Below are 24,378 nucleotides of genomic sequence, written 5' to 3'. Positions count from 1 at the left end.
GATATTTCCTGAAATGCATATCTGACTATGTCTCATCCCTGCTCAAAATCCTTCATTGTTTCATTGTTGGTTTTAGTATTAAAGTTCAAACCCTTCAAGAATTTAAAAGATCTATATGAATTGTTTTTTTTTCCTTTCTCTTATTCCCCCACTCCCTTTTTGGAGTTTGAGTTTCTAAAATGCAATTCTCATCAACTGTCTTTCACATAAACAGATCCTTCTGTCTAAGCTGCGTGACCTTAGCTACATGTCACCCAACATTACTCCAACTCATTTCCTCACCTGAAGTGTCTATAACTTGCCATCTTTCAGATCTCAGCTCCATGGTTCCACTTTTCAAGAACCCTTCCACAAGTCTTAGATCAGTTCCCAATCCCCTGCATCGTAGATCACAGGATTTCCAAATCATGTTGTATTATAATCCAGTATTATCTTTTCTAGATCCCCCATTTGACACTATGCACCTATGCACCTTTAGTCAAAACCATGTATAATTCATTCAAGATTATATCTCCAGTTCCTAAGAGACTGACAGACACTTAGTAGGCATTTAATAAGTATATGTCAACTGATTGATCGAATAAATGGAGATGACTCCTCTTTTCACTGAAAACTGCCAGACTCTGAGGCTGTTAGTAGATTACATTGATGACTGATGGACGTGTATTCTCTACCCATTAGTGTGTCCATGATTATTCCTAGGGTTATGATCTTGCACTTCAGTGACTTTTATGTGTCACCATTGCAACATGGTTGGAAAGGAGATTGATCTCTTGAAAAGAGATCTCTTTTGAAAAGAGAGGGATGCTAAGTAGCTCAGATGGGAAGCAGTTTTGGTTGTCTGTCTCTCTGTGGGTAACAACGGCAGGTCTTTGCTCAAAATTAGGTTATTCTAAAAGGCAATTACTGCAACATCTAAAACCTCAGTTCTGACTTGACTACTAAAAGGAAAACAAAACACAAATATATGCGATAACGATATGGTTGGGAGCATGAGCTGCCTTTTAATGACTTAGGCCTCTATTAATGTACAAGAAAAATGGAGAGTAAAGCTCCTGCTCATTGAAATATAGCAGGAGCCTTCTGTTCCCTGTTAGAACAGCTGCCCTATTTACTGCTGCTTTGGTGAAGTCACTGCCCAACTTCTTTATTCAGGAAGATCAGTGTTTACACTCTAGTCGGTCTTGAATCAAAACAGTTCTGATTTGTTAATAATTCACTAACTAAATATTATGACTGAAAAACTGGGACACTGGTAAATAATCAGATGCAGAATGGAACTTCTGTTGCATTTAGTCTGATAATGGAAATGGAAAACACAAATAAAAAATGTAATTTAGCAATTCATCGTATCTTGTTAAATGCCAGCTGTTTTCAGGGTTTTAGGATAGCATTTTGTTTTTCCCCTCACGTCTTTAGAATATGGGGAATAATTAGAAAGCAGTTAAGTTACTCCACATTTTCTATTAGCAAAAGAAGTCTATGTTACCAAGAACTCATTTTTTATTTAATGGATATTTGTTGTGCACCTAGTATGTGCCAGGCATCTTATGAAACATTGAGGATACAGCAGCAGTAGAGTGACTGGGCTCAAGAGCTTACATTCAACATGCGAGTGAGGGAAGCAACAATAAATAACCAAACAAATACACAATATGTCAGTGCCCTGGAGGGCAAGGGGATGGGGAGAGGTCTGGGGGTGCTCTTTGATTTAGGGTATATAGGAATAAGGCAAGGAAACATCAGTCCATTGCACTATAACCTTTGAGTAGTGTTTGTTTCTAAAATCTACTCATTGCACTTTTTGAAACAAAGGATTGCATTTAACAGTCTCCCCCTATATTGATTTTTAACTGCAGTTGTCAAAGGTGATTCTGGAAGATGAGATTTGCATTTGTTAAGAAATAACATGAAGGCTACCAAAGAACTTCATGTATTAGATATCGAATTTAGTGATTTGTACTCTGATATTAATATATATGACATTTTTTGATTTAACTGGAAAACATGTTAATTATAATAAACATGATATATTTACAGTTGATTTCACCAGAAGAAATACCAACTTTATTTATAAAATATATCTGAGGTATAAATCAAATAATTTAAAATTATATTTGTTATGTTAACTATCCTATAAGTTACTTTAGCTGAATATGTATAATGATAACTTTCAAATGTTTTTCATTTTAAAAACTGTTTTAGCATACCTCAATTCATTGAGCAACATAAACCTATAAACTAAGTTATTGTTTTCCTTTTCAGTAGAGAAGTCTGAGATTCAGGGAACTTAACTGGTACAATGAGGCAGAGATAGTCCTCATAACCAGGCATTCTGGTTCCAGATTTCATGTTGGTATTATCCCACTGTAGGCAGACCAAACCAATGTGAATTATACCAGCAACCCAAAATTATTTTCTATATTTTCTGATTTATGCAATAAATGAAGACTCTTGGGATAATATTTTAATCACTATCTCTTAAGTCTTACACTGTTTGATTGGCATTATTTCCTTCATTAAACTTGCTCCAAATTAAAAACAAAGGTCTAATTTTTTTTGCACACCCAAGCAAGTCTTCCTTTTAATAGACAAAGGTATAGGATGTTAAAACAACTAAAAGAATAGTAATTAATTATAAATGCCTGTGGTGGTGCACATTTACATGAAACCACACTGAAAGTCACATGGAACGAGAGCCTCCTTTACTTAGGGAAGTAGCCTGAGCAGGAGATCAATAGCTAGAGTTTAATCTGTGGATATTTAAAGACATGAACTAAATCATTCCTAGTAGCTTACATTCTCCCTGTCCATCTGACCTATAGATGGTAAGATATGTTTGATTTTGGAGATTTTTTGTGCTTCTTTTTCTTTCCTTCCTTCCTCCCTCCCTCCTTTCCTTTCTTCCTTCTTTCTTTCTTTCCTTCCTTCTTTCTTTTTTTCCTTCTCCTTCTACTCCTTTCTAAGAATAGGTCTTAGAGAAATACATTTTGAAAAGTCTGTTAAAGTCAAATGTGTTTCTTTAAGATTGGAAGATTGGAGTTAATTTCTAGTTCTATGACACATTTCTATTAAGAAATAGCTTAATCTTTTGAAATGACATAATAATTTTTCTTCAGTATATATTATCTTGAAATGTTCAGAGCCAACCTTAATTGAAATGTACATGTGTATAGAGATGTAGATATTGCAATATTGGCTTTTATTTTGTCCGTTTCTAAAAATATATAAAAATATGTAAATGAAATGCTATTAGAAAAATTCTAAGAAAAGTATTCTATGGAATGTTGTTAGTTTTACCTTTCAGATTGTTATAAATAAAATCTACTAGGTAATTAAAATGATAAAAAGAGAGAAAGCAGGAAATACAAGGAAGTTAGATGAACTTATTGCCAAAGTCTTTGGCAGAGCCTTATGTGGGAAAGAGCACTGATTCTGAATTCACATGCCCTAACTTTGACCACTGGATTTTCTGGGATTCCCTATAATCTCACAAAGATCACTTGAACCCTTTGGTCCTCATTTCCTTTTTTTTTTCTAAAATAGGATGGTTTTTTAGTACCTAATCAAACAATACAACAGAAGAGAACATAGGACCATATGACAAAGTTATATAAATAAGTTAAGACTATGATTCAACAACATAGTGCATTAAAGAAGATCAACCATTAACCAATTATTCAGTTTGTGTTACATTTTTTAAAAAATAAAATGGCATATCTCAATAGTGAATTCCAAGCTAATGATGGTCTTTTAGATTGAATGGCAGAATAATATATTAGGTTTGAGTAAATATTCCTTACTTTTGGTATCTAAGAACATAGATGTAAACATTTACCGAGTTATTAGTTGCCCAGGACGTAAAAGGTATTACTTGAGGTGCTTAAAATTATTGCACAAGGGTTATGTTGTGTGTGTGTGTGTGTGTGTGTGTGTGTGCTTATCTTAAAAAGTCTTGTGCTGTGGCATGAGCACAGGGCACGCTGCCTTAAAATGGGGTATATTTCTTGTTCTGTGAAGCAATGGTTTCTTTCTATATTTGTCATAACATATTTTCTTTGTGTGTATGTTTGTCATGCGTATTTAAATTGAAAAATATCTAGTGATATCTGGGTGGCTCAGAGGTTGAGCATCTGCCTTTAACTCTGGGCATGATCTCAGGGTCCTGGGATCGAATCCCACATCAGGTTCCCTGCATGGAACCGGCTTCTCCCTCTGCCTGTGTCTCTGCCTCTCTGTCTCTGTCTCTCTCTCTCTCAAAAATGAATGGATAAAATCTTTTTTTAAAAAATTGAGAAATATATTGACATTCAAACTGGTAATGTCTGATACTCTCAGACTGACACTGAGTATCTCCTGTGTGGTTCCAGCCTATATTCAAAATAAAATAAAGACACAAATTGCTTTTTATAAGAAAAATATGAGTATAATGCCAAAGCCTATCTGATGGGCCATCAAGGATGTCTTCCCCTATATTTAATCTACCTTCACATTTTATGAGAACTAAAAGCCTAATCAATAATTTAACAAGCTAATGGGCATATTTTTAAACACAATGGAATCATTCTGAAAAGAGGCACACCAGCAGGGCTACAAAAGCAAAGATGGGAACTAACTGCTAATATTGAGTGCTTATCTTAAAAAGTCTTGTGCTGTGGCATGAGCACAGAGCATGCTGCCTTAAAATGGGGTATATTTCTTGTTCTGTGAAGCAATTGTTTCTTTTCATATTTGTTATAACATTTTTTCTGATGAACCTGTATCTGACTACTCTGTAAATGATTTGCTTTTAAATAGTACAAGGCACAGAACTAATATCCAAATACTTAATGTCCACTTCATGTAAAAATGTATGCTTTAAAAAATGATTTGAAATTCTAATTTAAGACACTGTATCAATATTCTAGCTATGGATATTAACATCTATACAATTTACCATGACATTCTGTTTGTCATACACGTAGGAAAAGCAAGGAAGCTATTGGAAGTCTGCAAATATTTTAACTCAATTTAGAGGAGGTTATTGCTTCAATTTATGAGTAAAAATTAGGCCTTTGTGTTTGTATTTTATTTTTCTCTTTTTTCTTTCTCTGTTATTTTGGATGCTAGTAACTTCTTAAGAGGCAAAGTAAAATGATATACAAAACAACAAATTGTATAACTTGCAACTAAACACTCAGGATGACAGCCACTTGCCCACATTTATATAATACTTTTCCATTTGTCACAATGACAGTACTTTTGCCCATATTTGAGGATTATCCATAGAGTTCAATTATTTTTCTCCAATTCCTTATTATCAAGATTTATATGTTACTGTATTTAAAGCCTCTCTTTTCCTTAGACTGTAGTTACATCATTAAATGGATTTATTTCACAGGCAATGATCTCAGGTTTGGTGGAAGCATATTGCATCTAGCATTCGGAAAAGCTGCTTTATGTTTCTAATGAATAATTAGACTACGAGAATGCTTTAAAGTTTGGTTTTCAATTTTACACTAGATAAAAGGAAGAAATTAGACTTGTTTCATGTTGGTTGTAAGGGAGTAAAAAAGTTGCGAGTTGAGGGAGGGACATAAGTAGAAGTGTCAGAGGCAATGGAGAGGCAACCCAGAGGCTACTTGACAGAAGCCATGGCACCCAGACCTCAGGGACTCCCTGGGAGGCCTGCTGCAGTCAGCCCACTACAGACGTTAGCACTTGATATCTTATTCTTAAACTCATTCATTGAACATGATGTCCTTGCCTGTCTTTGTGACATGAGAGATAAAGCTCTGCTTGTCTGAATCATTGTGGATCTCTGAGCTGCAATCCTGTGAGGTACAGTGAGTTGCATCTATAAACATTTGCACCAGTGGAGCATAGTCATACCTTTTCTAGATGATGCTTTGGGGAGTACTGAGCAAGAGTATCCTTACTGTATAAGTACAAAAATAACACTCTAAATAAATAAATAAAAGGACGGGATAAGCAGAGGCACAAACACCGTTGTGTAAAAAATAGTAGCAATAAATCACTAGCCTGTGAAAAATTAATTTGCTATCATTTCATATTGCACATTCTTTAACTTCCCTTATTTATGCTTTAAACCACATCTATTCCTAATTTATCTTATTCTCCCTACACTCTCTGAAAACAAGCCATTTGTCCAGCAATACAAAAACTAAAATGTTCTGCGTGCACAATAGGTGCTTTTAGCAAGTCAGATATGCACAGTTAAGCTGCACTTGCAGAATTTCTCTTCTGAAAGTGTGGTCAATTGACCATGTACCAGCACTAACTTGTTTCTAACCAGTAAGGCAGGTAAATAGGCTGCGCCGTAGAACAGTGACCACAACCATCATGGCCAGGACACTCTTTCTATTCTCAGCAAAGGGACATTAAAATGTAGAAGCATATCTCAGCTTAGAACCACACAACAACTCCAGACTCTGCTTCCCTCTAAAGGCAGATTTTCCATTTGCCCTGCATTAAGTTTGATACTTCCATTTAGAAAGCAAGGCTTGTTTTCTTAAGAAAATTCTGGATAAATGGCTTAAAACTAATCTGGGACAAAAATCTTTTAAAGGCATTATGTTGATACCCCAATGAAATGATAATATACATCTGCCCACAATATAAAAATAATCTTTATGGTACCCTTCAAATAGTATTCTTGTTTATAATTTTGTCAGATTTTAGACACTAGCAGGTGCCTTAAAGTTCCATCTTAAAATAATAATGCTAGAGGGCAGGTGGTAGATTTCTAGGACATTATTATATTTCTTCAGGCATTAAGCTGGCAGCCTGGTTTTCATAATAATTTCAGTCCTGAGAAACTGTAATTATCCTGAAGCACACTACTTACACTGTCTTATTTCTTAATTATAATGGTGACATGAGATAAATGCATACTTATTGGGATCAAATGCATATTATTTTGTGGTGATTATAAAGAAGTTCTCATGACAACAATTGCAATTATATGGTCATCAACTACTGATACTATGTTATGTTCTAGAAACTCTGTAATTAAGTCCTGCCAACAGGACACTTCCTATTTGGAAGAAAAAGAAGAAAAAAAAAGCTTAGAGAGAGAGAGAAGTTGGCCAGTGTAAAAATCACTGACAGACATAGATAGATAACCTGAGTCTGTTCCAATGATTCACATGAATCTCAAATAAGGACATTGTATCAACAAACATTTGGGGGATTAAATTTAAATTTCTATCTAAACAAGCTATGTAAAGAATCTTCTTTGAAATAGCCTTTCTCTTTTCTGACCTTTAGAATAAAAAGCTTTGAACACACCCCACAGGGGAAAAATGGACTGGAAATATGATAGGAGTGATATTGCCTTCAAAGATAAATCTGCAGGCAATCAGTAATATTCTTTCAAATACTATAATTCATCATTTTAAAAGTTTTCATGTGGTCACCTGGGTGGCTCAGTGGGTCAAGCATCAGCTCAGGTCATGATCCCAGAGTCCTGGGATGAAACTCCCTGCTCCGTGAGGAGCCTGCTTCTCTCTCTCCCTCTGCCTACAACTCCCTCTGCTTGTGTTCTGTCTCTCTCTCTGTCAAACAAATAAATAATATAGGGCAGCCCGGGTGGCTCAGTGGTTTAGCGCCGCCTTCAGCCTCGGGTGTGATCCTGGAGACCCAAGATCGAGTCCCACATTGGGCTCCCTGCTTGGAGCTTGCTCCTCCCTCTGCCTGTGTCTCTGCCTCTCTCTCTCTCTCTCATTAATAAATAAAAAACATTTAAAATAAATAAATAGTATATTTTTAAAAGTTAAAAAATTTAAAAATAAAAATTTTCATGTAAGATTCCAAAAATAATTTATCTTGTCATTCCAATTTAAAAGAAAGAAAGAAAAAAATCTTTAAGTTACCAAGATGCTGCTTACATAGATTTTTCCACTTTTTCTCTAGACAGATGTCTTTGCCTTTTTTTTTTTTTCCCAAAAAAAGGCAAAAGGAAAAAAAAATGATGGATGTCAAACTCTATGTATTATATTGTTTGGGTGAAGGTGTCAGGTATATCATGTATCAAATCTGGAAATCAAATGTCCTGGGTTTAAAATTCTGCTCTGCCTTTGACTAGATGTGGGACTTGGACAAGTTACTTAACAATACCTCTGTCTTCATCTGTAAAAAGGTACAGTAGCTGTTCCTCTCATAAGAATTATCTGTTAAAGGATTTCATGTATGTAAAGAGCTTAGATTCATGCCTTGCTCATAGTAAGCACTCTATACTTTTTAGGCATTATTTTATGTTATAGAGGGATATGAAGGACAGTGGGCCAAGCTCTCCCACTTTCCTTCTCACCTTCAATCATGGTGAGAAGAATCTCTAATCATTTTAATAAGCTTTCCTTAGAGAATTTGTTTTACCATTCTAATACAGCAAATGGAAAGAAATTTTTTTTTCCAAAGTAAAAAGGGCATTCAATGAACCTGATAGCTTTAAACTTATAACTTATTCTGACAATACTTTGTCAGAGTATTGTTTTATTTTTATTTTTTTAAATTCTGGAACAAGTTATGCCTTTCTATTTTCAACACAAAAGGTATCCTCTTTGGACATTTACAGTTATCCAATGACATGTAGGATCTTGGGCTCAATAGTTCTGCAGTGTATGACCTTTATTGCATGGCTAGCATTCTAATCAGGCTGCAATGACATGATATTGGAATGGTTGCTGCAAACCTGTTTTTATTTTCAAAATAGTTCAAACAACCCAAATAAGCACACCAAGAAACATAAACCCTCTTTAAAAAGTCAATTAGCATCCATAAAAAAGTTAGCCATGAAACACTTGACTTTCTATATTTTGACCTGTGGGTATTATTTTTCTGGTTAATTTCATATGTTATATTTTTTTAATGTTATTATTTCTAACCTTCTCTTACTGTTACTTTTCTAATGAAGTTAATAAAGTACTTAATTATAACATGTTAATTTCACTGAACTATTTATAGTTCTAAATAATAAGTAATAAAATAAATTTTTGAAATACATGCAAATATAATGAGATTGAGGAACAAGTACAAATACTGTTTAGGGTAGAAAATTATCAATTTCCTTTTTATGACTTGCATTAGTCATCTCTACGTTTAATCTCTACAATTTAGATCAAGAATATACAAATTATCCTTCATTTAATATTTTAAAATTCCAACTACAATCCCTGATGGATTATCAGGAAATATCAGATTATATCTGTGATCACATTCAAAATTTTTGTTGCTGTTTTCAGAGCAATCAATCTGGATTTTACTTCTTCCTAGTCTCTAATATACAAAAATACAATACCAAAATGCTATGAAATTTTTAGAATTAATATAGAGATAGGAAATATTGCAAAATTGGAAGAGTTCTTTGGCTGAATGCAATCAGTTTCCATGCAAACATTAACAATTTCTTTATTGCAGTAAAAAGTCTTCATTAGACCTTTGAGTCTAATTCCAATTTAAAAAAATCTAATTCTAGTTCAGCCTATTTACATATCTAAACCAGATCTGGAGCAATTGTTTTATTTTAGAACTAGTCTAATTCTGATTCTTCACTAGCAAAGAAGATATTAGATTATTGGGTTTGATGATGGATATGTTGATTCTAGAATGGGGAAAGGAAATTAACACTATACTTTTAGTGAACAGTGAAGGGGAAAAAAAAACCAATTTGAATTTCCATTTTAATAGTGAGTTTAAGAGTGATTTTAAAATAGAAGTCAAATGTGTGGCTTTTCACTTGTGCTAATCTGTGCAAACTGCCATAGGAAGATACCACAGACTGGGTGGTTTAAACAACAGACATTTATTTTTCTCACCATGTTAGATGCTAGAAATCCATTAATTGAGGTGCCAGAAAATTTAGCTTCTGGTGAGAACTCTCTTCCTGATCTGTAGACAGCAGTCTTCTGGCTGTGACAGAGGGAGAGAGATGGGGGGTCGGGGGAGAAGAAAGAAAACATAGAGAGACAGAGGGAGGAGGAGAGAGAGAGAGAAAGGGAGGTAAAGGGGAAGTGAGATGGAGAAAGGAGGAGAGAGGATGGGAGCAGGGGAGAGAGGATAGAGAGAGAGAGTACAGATATTTCTTCTTCTTACAAGGGCTCAAGACCTATCGGGGCACGTGGGTGATTGAGTTGGTTGAGCTCTGCCTTGGCTCAAGCCAAGATCTCAGTGTCCTGGGACCTAGTCCTGCATCAGACTCCCTACTCAGTGGGGAGTCTGCCTCTCGCTCTCCCTCTACTGCTCCCCCTGCTTGTGCTCTCCTGTTCTCTCTGTCAAATAAATAAATAAAATCTTAAAAAAAAAAAAAAAAGACCTGTCAAGATTAGGGTCCTGCTCTTATGACCTTGTTTCACCATGATTACCTTCCTAAAGCCCCAATCTTTGAAAAGTCACATTGGACTTTATGATTTCAACATATAAATTTGGGAGGAACACTGAAATTCAGTTCATAACACCACGTAAAATGATAATTGTACTTCTCATGAAATTACAAGATTAGATGAGGTCCTATCTAGAGCTTCTATGCCCTTTTTGAACTTAAGTATGTTATATTTTATGGTCACTTTTATTTATCTTTCAGATCAGCATTTTCATGACCCATTTGTCGAACTATGGGAATGACCGCCTAGGGTTATATACCTTTGTGAACTTGGCCAACTTCGTGCAGAGCTGGACCCACCTGAAATTGCAAACTCTGCCTCCAGTACAACTAGCACACAAGTACTTTGAGCTCTTCCCTGAACAAAAAGACCCTCTTTGGCAGGTAATGCTAAACATTCTCTCTGTAAGGAAGGAAAGAAAACACTGCCTAATTTGTATTAGGAGCTCTGTTGGAGGTATTAAAACTGACATTTAACACAAGGTGCTTTTTTATTCAATAGTTTCATTCTCTTTAAGAACATTTTTTTAATGGATTAAGTGTACTTTTTGTTTTTCTGGGGTGTTGGTTGGTTGGTTGGTTCTGAATTTTTGCTTTGAGAATGTTGTTTTGTTGTTGGTGTCTTCTCGGTGTTAATCGTTTTGACTCCCACTTAGTGTAAGCATTAACTGGCAGTAAAATGATTAGGCACTGGACATCTAGGGAGATAGAAACCAAGAGCAGTCTTAATCTAAGACCCTCTAGGTAAACCCTGATATGTATGTGTAAACACAGTATAAATAAAAAGAGAAAAGCAATTTTTTTATCATGCTTTTACAGATTCTGTCTTTACTATGTCTTCACATTTCTTTTAATCTAGCTAATCTTTCACTAGAACTAGATCTATTGGGAAAAGAAAAATTGCCAGTTTTAGGATTGTTTTTACAAATAATTCAACTTCATGTAGGAGCTACTGAGCTTCAGTATATGAAAATGTAAACTATTTGCTTCTTAGCAGTTATCTAGGAAAATGCTACCTCTCAGTTTCTTGGTTCTTTATGCATTACATTACATTGACCCACACAATCAATAAGCAGGCTGCAGGGAGCAAATCACATAGTTCCCTGCTAAGCAGTTGGTAGAGAAGTAGCATCATCAGTACTGAGAAATCACCGTGAAACAGACTGTTTACCATCCTCTCTCTCTCTCTCCTCAAGACTCTGTGTTTCTCTTTGTTCTGTAGTTCATGTTACATGCTACTCTGTGTCTATACAGTCAGGAATTCATCCATCACATATTTATTGAGCATCTACTATGTGTAAGGCAAAGCGAGTTGCTTTAGGGAATGCAAAGAATAAAACATAGTATTTTCTCTCAAAGTCAGGGAAGGGTTTCCTTGCTATTCTTATTCACTAATGTATATTTCAAAGTGTGCTTTAAAACTGCTACAGTGAGTCATACTTTACTCTGATAATTTATTCAGGAACTGCACCGTTTGTATTTATGTTGAACTACACATTTTAATTCTTTCACCTTTCTAATAAGTTGCTTGACCATCTATATGTCTGGTGTCTAACTTAGATAAATAGATGAAGACATCATTATCATAGTGTATATAATCATACCAAGTAGCTGCTGGATTTCATAAAGGCAAAGTATAAATGGTATTATTCAAAAGTGCTCACGCACTTATAAAATTGATAAATCATTGATAGTAAATCAATTCTTTTCTCAAACATGTTTATTTATGAGATATCTATAATTCATGGTATGGTAATAATAAAAAGTATCCAACTTAACAAAGGTTGCAAACAGTTAACATGTAAAAAATGAGTCAATAGTCCCATGCTCTAATCTTTCTTTTCCTTTAGAGGCAGAAATTTTATTTTAGATGAAGGATTTGTATCTCTTATGGTTGTGTGAGTTTTTTTTTTATTGAGAATTGTATTTATTGGTACCACTTCAATATGAGCAACACTATTCCTTTTGGTAAGGAGTAAATATAATCAAAGATACACCAGCTCTGGGGCACCTGGGTGGCTCAGTTGGTTAAGCATCCAACCCCTGATTTCAGTTCAGGTCATGAACTGAAGGGTGTAAGATTGAGCCCTGTGTGAGGCTCTGCACTGGGCATGAAGCCTGCTTAAGACTCTTTTGCTCCTTCTCCCTCTGCCCTTCCTTTCTCTCCCTCTGTCTCTCTCTCTCTCTCAAAAAAGAAAAAAAAAGATAGAGATACATCAGCTCCAATATGATTTGGTCAATTTGATGATTCTAAATATTGATTGAATTTTTATTAAATATGAAATACTGTGTTAGTTGATTGGGGGTGTAAACGAAAAACAGGAACAGAAAATAAACTATTTCTTAGAGAACTGTATCATTTTGAAGATATAAGAACATAAATGTATATAAAACATTTGTAAGTGCTAACAATTTTGAATAGCATCATAGAGGTAAATTCCTAGGTAGTTCTTAATAAATTATGGAATTAATCAGAAAAGGCTTCAGGGTTCATGAGTTTTTGTTACTGCTGTTGTTATTTATATGTTTAGCAATTTTAATATATATTATTGAAATAGCTTACTATAAAAGTACTTCAATAACTTCGTAAACATTTACTTTCAAAAATCCCATTTTATCAAGTAAATTACATGGTTTCTTTTGATTGAAAAATAAAACTGCAAGAACTTCTCATTAAAGTGCCATATAGTCTCAAATATGTTTAAGAAGGAAAACAAGAAATAGAAAGCAGAAGAGCAGTTAAGTTCAAGAGGGAATTATTCAGGTATGTGAGATTTTGAGAACATTTAACTTATTGAAGCAAGGCTGATAAACTTTGCCAGTCATAAACCAAGTCCATGAGACTGCAAACGGTTAAATAGAGATAAAATGCATAATAATGTCTGAGTCCCTTTCCCTGGCGGTTATCTCTTCTTTCCATATTCATATTTATAATGACAAACAGAGCAGCTGTAAGCATTATCATCATGTTCTTTAAACAATATGAATTTAATTTAACAAAAAAAAAAGCGTATAAGCATAACCAGCATTAATTAAATGTTTTGTAGCCCACTCATCACAGCCCTACAGAGTTAGGATAGATTAGTATTATGTGTCTGTCATTGTTATACATTATCAAAATTCAGATACTTTTTTGTGTTTCTCAGCATGCCTCATTTAGTGTATTTCACTTTTAAAAAGTAAATCAACTGTTATTTTTCTCTAGATTTTTAATTCACACTTTTTTTATTACTACAAATAAAAATAAACATGAATAATGGTGATCTTCACATCTATTTAGTTTTCTTTGGTTCTTTATGTAAATTTTCATTAGCACCAACTACCATATATGTGAAACTGCTTTGTCACCTAATTAAAAAGTGCAATATAAATATCTATCAATGGATAGCATGGTAAGCTCAACACAGAATGTGCCTGCGTTCTCTTCACTGGAAGCTGATTTTTTCAAAGCTATTAAATGTGAGAATATATGCTGAGGACACATGTGGAACTCTCTTCCTAAAGTTTATCCTACTTGGTGTAGTCCCTAGTGAGTAAGACTCTTTAAAGTATTCTCACGGGTTCCTGTTAATTCATATCCCTTTTTGTTTTGGAAGAATAATCACTATGAAGCATGGAAGAATAGGATTTCCCCTCCCCCCTCTTTTTTAAAACTCTCATTATAGAAACTCAAACCACAACATGGAGGCATTTAGAAGGTCAGATTTTTGCACATTCGCTAATCGATGCTTTTAAGCTCTCAAGCTGTCAGGTTAGCTCAGCCTCAATCTTCACGCAGCCACTCCAGACTCTCACTATCAACAAACATGCCAAGCATGATGTGGATTTCTGCTTGCCTGTGTGACCAAGGGAATGCTCAAAGAGCTGCAGTTTCTTTCTCTACATGCCAGTATCCCCAGGATTAAAGAAGTAGGAAAGAAAATCACAGGGTTCTAACCTGAGGAGGTTAGCACCTTTGTTGACTCTAGCTGTGAAATCATCCAACTCCAGCTTAGAAATGATGAGATTTGGACATCTGTGACATAAACAAATCCCAAAGTCTAGCACCATACACACTGTAGGTTCTATTATTATAATGTCTGTTAAAGGAATAAATAAATTCTACCACAGAGAATTATAGATTATAAGAGCAGGAGAAGAAGTTAGAGACATCCAGCCCAGCATATTTATTTTAGAGAAGACATAGGTGACACCTTGGGAAGTGAAATATCTTGTTCTAAGTCACTAGGATTATTATGGACAAGTCAGGAGTAAAGCTCACGTTTTCTTATTCCGACTCCAGTGTAGTTCCAGCCACACATCAAGATGGTAGTTTTACATTCAGAAAAATAAATCTACTGCTATCATCAACCCTCTCTGTAGGATGAAATTTCAGGCATACCTTGTTATTTTAGAAGAATCTGGTGATGTATTCAGAGTGAATTTGTTTGACCTACACTTTTGAAGTACCTACGTAATAGAAAGGTCTTTGCTTTCATAGAACTTACAAACCATAATAGCTCTTAGTTATGTGAACAAAATGATATTATAAGTTTGTTTTCATATTTATTCCTCTTTTCTACTCTCTACCTTATTTATGACTCTATTATTGCACTTACAATATGGTCTTGCAGACACTTTTGCCTGTCATATACCAGCTCATGCAAACTTTAAGATGTGAGAATATGTTTATTCATGCTTGTAACCTAGAACCTAGCACAGTACCATAGCTACTGTCATTAAAATCTCCTGAATGAGGGCAGCCCCGATGGCCCAGCGGTTTGGCGCCACCTTCAGCTGGGGGTATGATCCTGGAGACCCAGGATCGAGTCCCAGTCAGGCTTCTTGCATGTAGCCTTCTTCTCCCTCTGCCTGTGTCTCTGCCTCTCTCGCTCTCTGTGTCTGTCATGAATAAATAAATAAAATCTTAAAAAAAATATCTCCTGAATGACTAAGTGAAAGCAGAGGTATGTGCACAAAGAAGTCAAAGTGGCACACTTGTTTCTTAGAAAACAGTAGGGATCCAAGAGAAGAAGTAGGGATCCAAGGGAAATAACCTCAAAAAGCACATACAAGTCAGTTGGGAAATCTTTGGATACTATCAGAGTAATCTGGATGTGACTGGCAACAAAGAGCACGTATGTGTAAGTTCTGAAGATGAGTAAAGTAATTTAAAAAAAAAAGGATTAACCAATAACGTTTATACCAGAAACCTTTTTTCCAGGACAGGTAAGAATAAGGAGATACTAATATTAGGACAATAATCCAGCCATGAGAGAGGGAAACCCTGAGTAGCATCATGGTTGGGAAAAAAGTGGGACCTTTGAAGAAGTGGTAGTTGTTTGTGAGACACTGAGATAAAAGGAAAACTGATCTGCAAGTAATCACCCCACAGCCAGGAAATAAGAGTTCTATAATTTATTATTTTTTATTTCCATTTATTCATCTTTTAGCCTTTCCAGTGAAATAGCCAGAATAGTTTTTTATCACTTCATAGATGGCAGAGTAGAGGCATTGACATTATCATTATCTTACATATTTTTCCCTAATCACACTTTGAATTAATGTATTTGTTATATATATCTTCCTAACTCAGGCTAGTATTTAAACATTTCAAGAATACTTCCCAAATATGTAGGTAATTCCTCATGATTTTATTTTTTTAAGAGTTTTAAAAATTTATTGAGAGAGGCAGGGGAACATGAACACAGTGGGGAGGAGCAGAGGCAGAGGGAGAAGCAGACTCCCTGCTGAGCAGGAAGCCTGATGTGGGGCTTGATCCCAGGACCCTGGGATCATGACCTGAGCTGAAGGCAAATGCTTAACTGATTGAGCCACCCAGGGGCCCCTAATTTTTTAATTTGAAAATGAAGTACTTCCCTATTTGGCTATATAAGGCTATCAGACATGCTGACATCCAGAAATGGTGAAATAAGTCATGGATTTTGCGTTTCCTGTCAAATAGTTGCAAATATGATCCCATCACGTGTCAAATTCCCCATACAAATAACTTAGTGAGGTTTAGTAATAGAAAAACTACTTGTAGGGACACCTAGGTGGCTCAGCGGATGACCGTCTGCCTTTGGCTCAGGGTTTGATCCTGGGGTCCTGGGATCGAGTCCCACATCAGGCTCCTTTCAGGGAGCCTGCTTCTCCCTCTGCCTGTGTCTCTGCCTCTCTCTCTGTGTTTCTCATGAATAAATAAAAAAAAAAAAATTCAAGGAAAAAGAAAAATTACTTGTAGTAGTGCCATAAAATAAATAATAAAATAAAATAAAATGCTATATATACTTTCATCCTTTCTGAATCAAAATCATTATAAAACATAGAGTTTGCAGACCTAATCCAAATATAACAACAAAAAACCCTGAATCTTCTGTGTTTGTGCCCTATAGATATGTCCGATAACTTATGTTGTACTGGAATACACTATATTAGGCCAACCTATTAATAAGAGTTTTAAAATACATTTTTAACTGAGTTGGCTATCCAGATTCTCTGACAGGATATTCATAAAACCATAAATAATAACACAAGGTACTATATGCAAGAATATGCAGTCATCTGTTTGAATATACTCAGAGTTTCAGAGTAAGCCTCTCATCTCCTAGGGTCAATTTTACTACAAAAATATTTCATGTGAAACTGCCAATGGTATCAATTTATTTAAATCAACATGGGTATAATGTGGTGACAAGTGCATAGATGTTTAAGGTAAATCAGAGGTCCTTTGTGCTTAAAGCAGCTTTCATGGAGCTGTTACCTCAGACCCGCACAGGACCACAGGTCCTTTTCAACCCATTCCCACCCTCAGAAGTAGGCATTTACGCTTCTCTGTCTTCAGACTACTTTAGAAGGAAAGTTTGGTTAAGAAATCAAACTATAAGTGTTACAGGAGTTCTGTGGAGAGAGCATTCATTATAAATCAGTGTGCACTCAGAAAAGAAAGGCTTTTCCAAGGAGTTGATGGCTAGCTGGGTTTTACGTAGTGTGCAGAGCAGAGTCAAGCTTTGTAAAGATGGTGTGTGTCTCAGAGTTTCTCCATAAGGATTTGCTGATTGAAACACTGAGGATAAACATCCATGGCCTATTAAAATTCCTCATCAGTATATGTGAATTGTATTAGGCTTAAATGACATTGAGAAACAAAAAATTGAAAGTCACCCGCCTGTGTAAAACAGATTGGAAAAGGATTTTGTTTTAAAGACATGTACATGGCAAAACTTGGTAAGCAGGAGAACTTTTGAAACGATACCACCAGATAGGAAGCAAGAAGTGTAATTTTAAAAGAAAAGCAAATACATCTTTCATAGCATTCTCCTTTAAACAGTGAGGTCAAAACAGCAGAAGGCAAGCAGAGAGGAAATGAAGAGGAGACCAATAACCTCTGAAACTTTTGTAATTAACAAAATAATCCTATCATGACCACTGGGCATTTTTAAGGTCCGCTATTAAAGTCTAGATATGTCCAAGTTATCTGGAATAGGCACATGAGAGGGGATAATCAATCTAATTGATAATTCCATGGTGTCCTTGTCAGTGAAGGATGTGGAGAAGCAATGAGCAAAGCAGATTTTTAGTAGAGAAAAGGCAATATAGGTAGGAATAACTAGATCTAAGGAGAACAAAAACTATTTTCGTGTATTCTATACAAATATGAACCTCACTGTGATTTTTCAAATATGTATTTTAGCATGATTATGAATTTGAAAATTTTACTTAATTGGAAAGGAAGAATCTGGGTTTTCATCAGAATTTACTCCCCTTTCTAAGACTGGTCCATCACCTCAGGGAATCTTCTCTCCACTTCTCTTTTGTCTACTTAAAAGTAAATCGGCCTCACCTCATCATATATTCTCTGTACAAAACCACCTACATTCCCTTTACCTGGGTTACAGCTGAGTTACATGCATTTTTACCAGACAGGCAGTGTAACTCTAAAATGCCTAAAGCAATTTTAACTGAAGGGTTTTTGTTTTTTTTTTAAGTTTCAATATATCTCTACTGCTAAATAATTAAAACAGTAAATTATTGTTTATGGCAGTTTCAGATATTCAGGGAACAATCAAATTAGAAAATGAAAGAGTATAATTGCTTTATAATTTTCTGACTTTTGAAATTAAAATAATAGCAATGGAACCAAGTATGAAAGTGCAAAAAGATGCTTTGCTTTTTCTTGGAAAGACCCTTTGACCCTCATAATCACTGTCAAACCCTCTTTCTCTAAATCTCTCTCTCTCTATCTCTCTCCCTCTCTCTCTCTCTCTCTCTCTCACACACACACACACACACACACACACACACACACGTGCACGCAATATTTAGATGCAGAGACAACCCCAGCTTTGGATTCCAAATTTGAAACTGACTTGCTGTGTGACCTTCTGCAAGGCCTAAATAAAACACCTTGCATCTCAGCCCCCTCAGGTGTAAAGAAGGGATAATGATATCTATCTTGCCAGGTTGCTTGAGGATTAGAAATAATCTATGCCAAGCAAGTGCCTGGAATATAGAAGGTGATCAATAAAGGTTAGATATTAAGTTAACTGTTATTCAAATAATTCAGATGATAGAAATAAAGTCAGAGTAGGACAAATCTAAACAAACATTTTCAGAGTATAAAATAGGTAATGCAAACATCCTGTTAATTAAGTTATGATTAACAGACACAAGGGGAAACATGCAGTAAAAGAGGTGAAAGAAATAAAAATGGGCATCTGGAAGGTCTTAAAATAGCATAACATAGAAGGAATGCAGTTATAAAGACAGGCAATCTGCCTAGATTGAGGTATACAAATGCCACCAACTGTAAAATACGAACAGGAAAAACGGTAGTGTAAATTGAATTGTTAGCAGTAAAAGCATTTCGAACAGCAAGTGTTGTAACAGCATCCAGGTAATTTTGTTTGATAGTTTACTTCTATCAGTATAATTTCTGGGGAAAGCACAACAAGAAATAACTAGTGTCTTTATCTACCAAAAAATGGCATCTTTACCCAAGTTCTGTATGTTAAAGAAAACTCTTTTCAAGTCTTATTTTAAATTTGCCCATTTCTGTGAATGTTTTATTTCACTGGTTTTGCATGCAGAAATCTGAATGGCAAAGGCATGTGTACTACAGTAAAGAAAATAAGTGGCCTAGTTGAACACAGAGAACCAGAAAGATCTCACAAGAGACCCTTTCAGCAGTGGCAGTGAATAATTGTTCAGTTTGTTCATCTACCTTTGCTAAGCATAAAGTAACCATTTGAGCAAATGAATTGAGCATTTAATCTGAGATTTGTTCTTCATTGGGTTATGTGTGGGGAAACTTGATAAGTGTAGGTCATGGGAACCCTTATCCAATGGTTTAATATATAAAATACAGTTGAAAACTAAAGTTCTTTACAGAGGAAGCAGTTAAATAATATGAGAATAATGTTTAAGATATAAAGTGATGACTTAAGGAAATAGCAAAAACTAGCTTCTGGGGCCCCCATGAAAAACATCATTGGAGATTGCAGACATGTTATTTTTGTGGGAATTTTGGAAGTATAATGTCTGCACAGTTCCTATCATGTTAGTTTTCAAACATATATCAGAATCTGTCTATGCCTATTATGAAAGACTTACTGTGCCTGTCTCAAGTCATTCAACCTGTATTTATCAAGCACCTGTTACATATTATATTAGACAGACCTCTTCAAAGAACTTACATTCTACTTGATACAGAATTATTATAAATATAAATGCATTTTATATGTAACATAAAATTACTGTAAACACATACTTGAATAGAATAACTTCAGGTACTGAAATATAATGAAAAAAAAATAACCAGAAGCTATCATAGAAAGACAGGAGTGGGAGGAAGTGCTTTGATCTGGTCATCAGGGAAGGCCTCTTGCATAGGGTGATATTTCAGTTCAGACCTGAGTGATGACAAGTGCTAAAACAATAAATTGGATGAATGCAGGAGCCAGACAGGAAGCATACTCAAAAATAAATTGAGTTGGGATTACATAGGGGTCTTTGGGTCTGGTAGGACAATCTATATTCTCAAGTTTGCCTAAAGAAACTCTAAGCTATTTCCCTATCAGGTAAGTCATACATTCCAGGAATCTAGTCACCAAACTGAATTTGTCCTGAGAAGGGGTAGCCATCTTAGGGTCTAGGGTTCTGACAGTAGACCAGGAAGTCTGCTCTCAGGATGGATATCTATAATAAACCAGTCCATCAGCAACAGTATCTTCTTTCTGTTCCTTCAACTGACTAATCTGGACAAAGAAAAAAAAAGGGGGAGTCGCTAACATGGGAATCACATAATAATCACTCTCTTTTACAGAGAACAATTTAATTACTTAAAATATATTAACTCCCTTAATATCCTCAATAATCATGTGAGGTAGATACCATCAATCATTATTTTCTTGATAAGGAAACTAGGGCCTAGAGAATTTAGGAAAATTCTGTAAGACACAGAGCTCCTGAGCTCACACTCTTAACAACCCCTGAGCTCACACTCCCTCCTGAGCTCACAGTCTTAACAACTGGGCTATGCTAGCCCTCTAAAATAAATAGGGAAGGTTATTGGGACATATTAGCTTACAGTAGACTAATAATCTGTGAGATTTTTATTATGGATTGGTAAAAAGAAATAAGAGCATTCCACAGAAAAATAAATTGTGTAAATAAATTTCAAAGAATCAGGTGCAGACATGAGCATATCTATAAAAGTGAATACAGTGTAGTTGAAACATTAAGTTGGTTTGGGCAATTATATTTTTTCTTTTTAATTGAAGTATAGTCGTCACAGTGTTACATTAATTTCAAGTATACAGCATAGTGATTCCACAAGTCTGTGCATTATGTTAAGCTCACCACAAGGTTAGCTACTATCATCCTACACTATTACAATACCATGCTGTGCCTTTTATTCCTGTGACTTATTCATTCCATAACTGCAAGCCTATACTTCTCACTCACTCCCTTTCACCGATTTTTTCCCACTATGCCAGCAGGCAAGCATCTATTCATTCTTTATATTTATGGGTCTGTTTCTGCTTTTTTGTTGTTCATTTTATTTTTTAGATTCCACTTATAAGCAAAATCATATGGTATTTGTCTTTCTCTGATTTACTTCACTTAGCATAATACCCTCTAGATCTAACCATGTTGTCACAAATGTCAAAATCTCATTATTTTTTATGACTTGGTAATATTCCATTGTATGTACATGCCACATATTCTCTATACATTCATCCATCAATGGACACTTAGGTTACTTCCATATTTTGACTACTGTAAATAATGATTCAGTAACCATAGAAGTGCATATATCTTTTCAAATTAGTGTTTTTGTTTTCTTTGGGTACATACCCGGTAGTGGAGTTATTGGATCATACAGTATTTCTATTCTTACTTTTTTTGAGGACACTCTATACTGTTCTCCACAGTGACTGTACCTATGTAATTACATTCCTTCCAACAGTGCCCGAGGGTTCCTTTTTCTCCACGTCATCACCAACATTTGTTATTTCTTGTTTTGGATTTCAGCAGTTCTGACAGGTGTAAGGTAATAGCTCATTATCACTTGATTTGTGTTTCCCTGATAATGAGTGATGTTGAACACCTTTCCATGTGTCTGTCTATTGGCCACCTGTATGTCTTCTTGGAAAAAGTGTCTGTTTAGGCCCTCTGCTCATTTTTTAATCAGATTTTTTTGCCGTTGAGTTGTATAAATTCTTTATATATTTTTTATATAAACATATTATCATAATTTCATTTGCATATATCTTCTCCCATTCAGTAGATTGTCTTTTCATTTTGTTGATCGGTTTCTTTGCTATGCAAAGACTTTTTAGTTTGGTATAGTCAGAATAATTTATTTTTGCTTTTGTTCCCCTTGCCTGAGGAGACATATCTAGAAAAATGTTGCTAAGGCCAAAGAGATTACTGCCTGTTTTCTACCAGAAATTGTATGGTTCCTGGACTCACATTTAGGTTCTTAATCCATTTTGAGTTTATTTTTATGTATGGTGTTAACAACACGTTGATTCAGAGCATTGCTACTCAAAGTGTGGTCCGTAAACAAATGGGCTTAAACTGTTTGTTGCTGGATTTTCCATGAGATAAGAAATTTGTGCCAACATGTAAATCAACTATATCACTGAGCACACTGGCTGCTTCAGCTGGAATTTTGTTTTTTACTTATAGCAGGATGTTCTTATTGAAGTAAGCAGTTCAATAATTCACATTCTGACACAAGTTCCTTACCTTCTTGTAGATAAGTCCTTTGAAACACGTTGACTCAGTGAACAGGCAAGATTACTATAATGATGACATTCCAAACAGTAAATTGACTGAATAAAATAGATATGTATTACTCACTTATACAACTGTCTAAAAGTGGGCAGGCCACTTAGGAGAGTTAAGACAGCTCTATTCCACATGGTCATCCAGTGCCCCAGGTCAGCAGTTATTCAACATCTCCAAGTCCAAGGCACATGCTATAATTGTAGCCATTTTACAGCTGATAGTTGGTAAGAAAGGGGAAATCTAGGGATAGTGGTTTTATCTTTACATAGATACTTTACATCATTTTGCCTTTTTTTCCTTTGGACTGAAATGATTCATATGAGGAAAGCTTGATTCAAAGTGTGAAACATAGTCTCTAGCTGGAAATTTACAAACTGTGCAAAATAAGGAATGTTTTATAGCTGAAGGACTAGATAGTTTACCCCTCTCTGCCATAGTGAAAATTATGATTAGAGAACTAAACTGAAGCTAGACTATTGAGGATTTGAGATTTAACACTAAATAAAATAATGGCAGAAAATAAAGACACTGGTAAAAATAAAATAAAAATTCAGTTATTATGCAAGAAAAAATGTGAAGTTTATTTGCTTGTAATTAACTCCTTTTATTACAGTTTCTACAGATGAATTCATAGAAAAACCCAAGGTGTATAGCCTAACTTTTCCAAAATGAATTCTCATATAACACAGTTGTCTTTATATGATATTGGTCTTTTTATATTACACTCCACTCTTGTTCCAATGGAAGATGGGGATGGAAAATGCATTAGGATCAAGTCTGAGATAAGAAATTTTGCCAAATGATTTATTGAAGAGATGCTCTCAGGAAAAACCTATAAGGGAAAAGGTGAAACAGGAAAGAGAAGAGGAAACAGCCCATGTGGGCAGAGGAGGAAAATCCATACTCTGAATATGAGTGAGCAGAGGTTAGGATGAATCACTGCCTTTTTCAAAATGGAAATGTCCAATATAATCAATTTTCCACTAAGTGGTAGGATAGTGCTATTTCTGGGATTTAGAACTGGTCTGTTACTGACAAGTCAGATATTCAACAGTGGCTGTAACTAGAGCAGACTTAGAAGAGAGAAGCCCATGAACGGCATCCATCTTGCTATTGTGGCTTCTCAATTCATGAATCCATTACTTCAGCAATGGGTTAACCATGGATAGAGGTTAGGTGACAAGTGGGAATTTTGGGAACTGGCTGAGTCATTCTGTCCACTTGGTTGTTTAGCATTTCTACAGTGAATACTCTCTGGTGTACATTAATGTGCAGTACAAGTTCATCACACTTTTTGGTCACTGTCATGGGTCCATCCACTTTTCTTTTCCCTAGAATTATAAGCCCTTATATTCCCAACCGGCTCCTTTAAGTCCCTTGCAAATCATGTCACCACTGTCTGTTATAATCTTATGTTGCCCTACTAGTCTACCCATAAAAAAAGGAGATGACCAGGAACATTGCCCAGAACTCTGTTAATAGGAAGTTTTCCCTTAACCACTGGTTTTTAGGAACCTCTCTGAATGGGGCTGCAGTGCAACAGCAGTCCACTTTAGCCCCCTGCCAACATATGAACCAACCTGTCCACTAACCAAGCTTGAGTTTCCCCTCTCTTCATCAGCAGAATATAGGGGGCCTTCTGTGAAACTATAGGAATGAGCTGATATAGAGGTATTATGTCACCTAACAGTAATAGGTGACATAAAGGTCTGGGCCACTCATTT

General features: G+C 35.4%; 1 protein-coding gene across 1 annotated transcript in view; it reads left to right on the top strand.

The window, feature by feature from the left end:
• LOC144304002 (bifunctional heparan sulfate N-deacetylase/N-sulfotransferase 4) overlaps positions 1 to 24,378 on the top strand; it is a 285,189-nt gene that overhangs the window by 233,564 nt on the left and 27,247 nt on the right. The window contains exon 7 of the mRNA XM_077882441.1: positions 10,580 to 10,762. Coding sequence (XP_077738567.1) covers positions 10,580 to 10,762 — 183 coding nt within the window. The remainder of the gene's footprint in view (positions 1 to 10,579; positions 10,763 to 24,378) is intronic.

This window comes from Canis aureus, chromosome 33 (genome assembly GCF_053574225.1).
Source record: "Canis aureus isolate CA01 chromosome 33, VMU_Caureus_v.1.0, whole genome shotgun sequence".
Classification (NCBI taxonomy): Eukaryota; Metazoa; Chordata; class Mammalia; order Carnivora; family Canidae; genus Canis; species Canis aureus.
This window is presented reverse-complemented; position numbering and strand designations above follow the sequence as displayed.